This window comes from Asterias rubens, chromosome 12, assembly GCF_902459465.1.
Source record: "Asterias rubens chromosome 12, eAstRub1.3, whole genome shotgun sequence".
NCBI classification, from domain to species: Eukaryota; Metazoa; Echinodermata; class Asteroidea; order Forcipulatida; family Asteriidae; genus Asterias; species Asterias rubens.
This window is the reverse complement of record NC_047073.1, coordinates 1,394,653-1,402,110: the sequence shown is the minus strand read 5'-3', so window position 1 is coordinate 1,402,110 and position 7,458 is coordinate 1,394,653. Positions and strand designations below refer to the sequence as shown.

Below are 7,458 nucleotides of genomic sequence, written 5' to 3'. Positions count from 1 at the left end.
GGTTTTTCATTTATAACCCATTTATCCAAGTATCTGTGTATCTTAAAGGCAGTGGACACTATTGGTAATTGTCAAAGACTAGCCTTTACAGTTGGTGTATCTCAACCTATGCATAAAATAACAAACCTGTGAAAATTTGAGCTCAATCGGTCATCGAACTTGCGAGATAGTAATGAAAGAAAAAAACACCCTTGTCACATGAAATTGTGTGTGCACAGATGGTTGATTTCGAGACCTCAAGTTCTAAACCTGAAGTCTCAAAATCAAATTCGTGGAAAATTACTTCTTTCTCGAAAACTATGGCACTTAAGAAAAGCCGTTTCTCACAATGAGTTTTACCATCAACCTCTCCCCATTTCTCATCACCAAGAAAGGTTTTATGCTAAAAAAAAACCTTTAGGGCCTAAATCATTTAAAGGCACTCGGACACCTTTGGTAATTGCCAAAGACCAGTATTCTCACTTTGTGTATCTCAACATATGCATAAAATAACAAACCTGTGAAAACTTGAACTCAATGGGAGACATTCTGGGACGATAGAGGGCAGCAGACTTACCGGGTAAATCCATTGTTCTCAGAATTATGCGCATGTTCAGAACTACGTAAACAATGGAAATTTACCCGGTATGTCTGCTGCCACCTAGCGTTGGAAAGTCTCCCATTAGTCGTCAAAGATAATAATGGACAAAAAACGCACAAGCTGTGTGCTTTCAGATGTGTGAATTTGAGACCTTACCTGAGGTTTCAAATTTGATTCAAATACTTAATAACGAGAAACTACTTCTGTTTAAAAAATTACGTTACTTCAGAGGGAGCCATTTCTCACAATCTTTGATACTATCAACAGCTCTCTATTGCTTGTTACCAAGTAAGTTTTTATGCTCACAATTGTTTTGAATATAACTACCAAAAGACTTGACTCTGCCTTTAAGTGCAGATGCAGTGGTAATGATGAACAAAGCTTTTCCTTTCTATGGAACAGGATCTGTTATGACAAAGGATAGATTAGACTGATTAGTGTAAATAGCTTCCCTGTTTATACAGATCATGGTTAGATCAACTGCTTCTTCCTGAAGTGGATTATTTTGAATGACGAACCATGTCTTCTTTCTCTGAATTCATAAGTGTTGTCAAACAAGAACACCTGTGCGATGATATACATGAGTAGATGTGACTGACAGTGACTACATGGAGTAAGTTCAAGTGCACAATGATTTAACTAAAGGTTGACCATTTGCACTCGAACCCAGGCTGGTCAACCATTGGTTGACTACTGTGGTCGACCATTTGGAACCAGCCTCGAGCCCATGGTTTCTTCACTGGTCCCAACAGCATGTTTCATTCTAACATGTGTAGGGTGCAGAGGGGAAGTTGGCATACTGTGGCAATAACAACAGAAGGACATTGTTCTCAATTAGTGCTACCAAACTGAGGCTGGACGTGCAAAGTTGTCTGTTGCCTTAGCCTTTTGGGTACAATGAGAATTAGGTATGTTGATGTAGACAGGGAACCTAACAAAGATGGTGGCAGAATGATAACAGTCTCTTGGTGTCATGGCCGAGTGGTTAAGAGCATCATCGAATTCAAGTTCTGGTGCTAAGTCACCAGAGTGTGGGTTCGAATCCCGGTAGGGACACTTGTATCCTTGAGCAAGATACTTTACTATAATTGCTACTCTTCACCCAGGGGTATAAATGGGTAGAGGTTGATGTTGTGAATGACAAAGACTTTGGAGCAATATAAGCTGTTGTCTAGGTTGTATAATCCCAAGGGAGCTGAGAAACATTAAAAAGGGATGTTATTGGCCCTATGACCAGGGCACTAATGATACGGTCATTGTGAAATGCGCTATATAATAAGAATTATTATTATTATTAGTAGCACTGAATTAATTCTTCCATTATAGGACTAAATAATGTACAATACACCTAAAATGTGATATCGCACACATTTTGTGTTTTCAAGCAAATGTGCTGTCTCTTCCAATAAGGCACTTGATTCTTGTCCCATAAGGAGTTGTGTGTTTACTTTATTAGCTTGTTCCACTCTGAACCCTGAGCTGGAAATCTCCTATTTATTATGTTCCGCTGTCAAGTGCTTTTAGCACAGGGAGAGCCATTGTGTAGGTCAGAGTTCAATCAGCACTTACTTAAAGTGAGCTAAAATTACACTCACAAACTGAATTAGCTGTAGCTGGATCCATGGTATTATTAGTATTATCAGAGCAAAGTTGACAAAATGTTGGACTGTGAGGGCATTTTCCAAATGGTTTACTGGCCTATCGCTAAAATTAACGAAACTACCTTGTTTGGTAGGATACGAGCACTATAAGACTTTGACATTATTATTATTATTATAGTGTTTTTGAAAGCCAAAACACTTTACCATGTCTCATTTGGTCACAATACTGGAACCAAGTCTAAAACCTCTCAGGGGCTCAGACCATAGAGTAATGACAGAGACCAATTCATTGACCCTTTCATCAATCAGAATAAAACCAGAACATATGTCTATATGTTCTTAATGTGGTGTTATCTTTCTCCTGGATCTAGCATTATCCAATCTTCCATGACTGTAAGCACAGTATGCCAGAGCCATCCCTGTATCTAATTGAAACGCCATACTGTTCTCCCATCAAGTTAGCCCTAAGGCCCAACCTTCTGAATTTCCTGTCATTGCTCATTGAGTCCAGAATGAGGAAGTTCCTTCATGTTCATGGATTGAGTGTATGCTGGACGTAGTTTAATTCTCGTTACACACTCAGACCTGTCTTTGTTCGAATAGGAATCCATTTATATCCACACCGAATATCGAAACAGAAACAACATAGAAGCTTTAGTTGGAGTGTAAGTTACTGAATCGGCAGGCTGAGTGTTTAGATCTGACTCAAGGATCTATTGTTCGGAGAGCTTTCTTTTTTAAATATCGGCTGAGGGAGTTCACTGATGTGTTGCGGACTGCTGGGGATGTCACAGAGTGCCCTTCAGTTCGTAGTAATTTGTGTAATCAAGGTGTTTGGACAGCGTGACCAATTGGAAGGAAAGGATAAATCTCAAGTCTACGTTCTGTCACAGTCATCTTGAATGAAGTTGACCAGCTGTTGATATGATTCTACCCACAGTCTGGAAGTGATTTGAATCTACACATGAAGCTACTTTTATATCTAGTGCAGTAAATGAATGTGGATCACTTCATCGTCAGCACGATCAATAAGCATTAATTGATTTCAATGGAGAGAATTACAGAGTGTTTAAACTGCAGTGTACTCGCAAAAGTTGGTCAAATCTAAAAAGGGGACATCGCAAATCAGGTGATGTGCAACATTAATTGAAAACATCCCGGTCTTTGCTAAATACAACAAACCTTTACCAGAGAGAAGGAAAGATCAGTCAATTAAACTTGATTTTGTATGCAACGATGCAACTCAGCAGTTTGATGGAGCACTAGAAAAACCAAACGAGGAAAGAGTAACTTCAGACCAAGAGCAAGGAGACTAATCGTTTTCAAGTAAAGTACACGTAATCCGACTCGTTGAGCTGATCTAAACCTCCCTGTTCTTTAGTGTACACAGACAGACAGTAGCTCATGATTTATGTAATTGATGATTCATTGATGATGTACCGGCAAAGTTTTGTAGCGTGTCACCGTTACTACCTGACGTGATTCAGAGAGCTACCGATTACACCAGCTATAGGGTTGATCGAGACTCTCGTGTCTGCCTGTTGACGCGGACCGTCTCTCGATTTGAAACAGTTGTTACCGATAGTGTTAATTACCACCTGTACTTGAATGGATCCTGTTCATGGATTGACAGCACTTGGTGCTCTGGTCTTCTTGGGGTTGCTATCAGTGGTGGTGGGGAAAGGTAAGACACTAAAAAAGAGCTTTTAAAACCATGTTGGTTTTTGCTCCTTTACTCCAATCTGTCACTCAGAGGCGCTCATGGTATTCCATAAGTATGATAACATAACCCTCTAGCCGTCGGGAGGAGTGTTATGTAATAACAATTGTACACATTTTTTACACATAATTTAACGGTCCCAAAAACCAACAGTATACCTTTAAGGAAGGCTTCTGGGCTAAGTTTAAAAACAGCTGTTTGGCAGGAAACTATTTTATTTTGATTAGTCTACAAATTTTATTTAACATTTTCTTATCTTAATGCCTGATTTTTACAGCTTAGACGTCGAGTTCACCAAACTCTTCCTAACTTAGTATTATTCTTAGGATTTAGGACGAGTTAAGTTCCTTAACCATAGCAATGAGGATGCATTGAACCCTTCCTAAGTTAGGACAATTTACTTGCCCTAACTCAAGATCAGATCTATGATCGGATTAATCCTAGCGTTTTGTGAAATCGGCAGCAGATAACTTTGTGTCTTCTCACCACGTACGTGTTTAAAAACTTAAATTAAATTAAAATGCAAATTATGAAACATCCTTTGATACTTTATCGCCTGTTTCAGAAACAAACAAAAAACATTTTGTGTGTTTTTCTTTTTAATATTTTGACTTTGAAATCAAAGGAGAGAGCAGGAAGTGTTTACTGGTTCAACCCAGCGTCCCTTTTAAAAGGGATCGTGCTTGAAAAACTTGAAAGGGGAAAGTCGAGGAAATGAAGGCTTCAAGAGGTCTATTTTTGGCCGGTAGCCTGTGGTTAAAAGTGCACACAGATCCTCTCTGAAGGGCGAATCCTATTTCCTTGACTTAATACCTCTAGCCAAAAGACATTACCAACAATTACTTTACCAGTGATTTGACCTTTGTGTTTTAGGAGGTGAGGGGGGGTTCTATACAGCAGGACAGTGTTTTGACTTCATGTCAGTTTTCAAGAATATTGCCGCAAGCTACTGTGTAAATTAAGCCTGGTAATAGTGCACAACAACAAAATCTTAAAGAAACATACTATTTTTTACTGAAAAATTACCACTTTAAATTTGTTTACACACCGGTACATGTTAGTTTGTGTGACTTTGGGGTTAAAATTTCATATTTGATGAACCTTTGGTTCCAGCAACAGAAGTGGTTTCTATGGAAATGACCTTACGTGTGATTCACTTTAAGTTTGGGGGAAAGGGGCCAAGGTCAAGTTGTGGATACCCTTAAAGGGGATTTCCACATTGATCTGAGTTAGTAAGTAGCATTCTTGAGAAATATTGTAAAATGTGTGAGGTACATCTGTACAGATACAAGGCAGTACACCATAACCAGTGTTTGCCTTTAAAGGCACTGGACACTATTGGTAATTACTCAAATAATTGTTAGCATAAAAACTTACTTGGTAACTAGCATTATGGAAAGCTGTTGATAGTATAGAAACATTGTAAGAAATTGAATTTCTCACCTAAATATTTGAATTGAATATGATACCGCAGCTGAGGTCTCGAATGTAAGGCATCTGAAAGCACACAACTTTTGCGACAAGGGTGTTTTTTATTCCATTACTCTCTCACAACTTCGATGACCAATTGAAGGATAGGATTGGAAACTTTCTACAGTGAATTTGAAATAGCCACATTCATATAAACAGAGCAAACAAAGACGTCAAAGTATGGTATTGTGACAATTTATTGTGTTTGAAAATGAAAAACTTCCAGTATGACTAAGAGTAAACCTTGACAGGTCGGCTGAATTATGTTAATCTACAAAATGTTTTCCCATATGATTTCCCCACACTCCCCCTAGAGAGATTGATCAAGTATGACTACAAGTCATGCCAGGGTGGCTGTCACTCTCTACAAACAATAAAAAAACCATCTGGGTTTGACTCGGGCACGCTGTAATAAAATGTCTGCTGATAAATGGTTAAAACACCAGGCCTGATGCTTCACAGAGGCAACGAAGGCGATTGCCTCCGTTGTCCCTGGTAATTGCCTTGGTGCCCTTGAAATGCTTCAGCAGAATTAATTTCAAAGGTGCTGTAGTCTACTCTAAAAAAAATTGCGACAACACTCTCCACATTAACATTGATGTAGATGTACGTACATACTGTACTTAGTTTTATCAGTTTTGAGATTATCTTTTTGATACATCAAAATCAGATTATTTAGTTGCCCCCCCCCCCAACAAAAAACACACACTTTCTTTGCCCCTCACCACTAACTTGTACCTGCTACTCACCCTTACATGTGCAGGCCTGTATACTTCGTTTTTGAAAGAGCAAGGGCACCAAGGCTGTAAAGGGCACCCTATGAGGAAATTGTAAATTTCTACTGAAGTATTTCAAGGACACGAAGGCAATGATTAGGGGGCATAGAGGCAATCGCCTTTGTTGCCTCCGTGAAGTATCAGACCTGTGTAATTGTTGAGTACAATGTATGTCAGTGCCACTAAAGCCCATTAGGTTTTCAGGTCCAAATCTCTCTACATGTTTTGTTTTGTAATACGCACGTTTATTTTACTTTCACAGTGTTTTGTTTTACTTCCTCTATCAAGGTATTTTCGTGTCAAATCCAGTATTCTACGCTTCTGTTTTATAAGAAAAACCAACAATGCTTGTTGTTTCAGTAATGTACTTTCTCTATCGTTTTTGTTTGACGTCCAGCATTACATGGTACTGTTTTGCTACAAAATAAATTACCATGCTTTTCCAGAAATGTTAACTCGCTTGATAACCTTTGTCATATTATTATCATGGTTTTCTGCATGCATGTTTATTGCAGCAAGCCATACCTCAACCAGGTTGTATCATGTTGCTGTAGGTTTTAAATGCATCCTGTTTCCTTTTGAAAAGTCACCACATCCTTCAGTGTGCTGCTATGGCTAGTGCAACCATGGAGTCTAAAGTCACCACATCCTTCAGTGTGCTGCTATGGCTAGTGCAACCATGGAGTCTAGTCCTACCACCATCAACACAGAATTTCCTATCTATTTCAAACAGGCTGAGACATCAGAAACAATTCAAAACCCGGTTAAAAACATACCTGTTTACTTTGTACAATAATTGATGATTTCCTTTTACAGCGCATAGGGATCTCACGGTGATATGCGCTATATAAGAATGGTTTTATTATTATTATTATTTTTATTACTATTATTACTACTTACACACAAAAATGGGGAACAAATCTTCATTTGAAAAGATGGAAATTGCAATATTCTAATTCGCAACAAAAATAAAAAAGTACATGAAGATTTTTAAAAAGGTATCTCCATATATAACAGAACATTTCTTCTTGTTTCCTATTCATTGTGCTGTTCGATGTGTTATTATAAAAAACATTAAAAACCAACAACAATGTATCAGCCAACAATAGGTCTTCCTTTGACCTTAGTGAGGGTGCTGTTGAGTTTTCAATACAATGCATTCAATCCTGGTCAAGCACCAAACTACCGCGCAGAAAACTTAATCCTCTACAATACTGGTCATTCTGAAGATCGTAGAAGGCTCCACTCTGCTTCTGACGTCACACGCTTGGTTGTTCCTTGCTCCTACAAAAAGGCTGGAGACAATTTATT

At 38.5% G+C, this 7,458-nt stretch overlaps 1 protein-coding gene across 1 annotated transcript in view; it reads left to right on the top strand.

Annotated features, from left to right (window-relative positions):
- The first annotated feature begins 2,556 nt into the window (after positions 1-2,556).
- LOC117297418 (receptor-type tyrosine-protein phosphatase F-like) overlaps positions 2,557-7,458 on the top strand; it is a 57,582-nt gene continuing 52,680 nt past the window's right edge. The window contains exon 1 of the mRNA XM_033780448.1: positions 2,557-3,865. Within this exon, the coding sequence (XP_033636339.1) occupies positions 3,790-3,865 (76 nt within the window). The 5' untranslated portion in view covers positions 2,557-3,789. The remainder of the gene's footprint in view (positions 3,866-7,458) is intronic.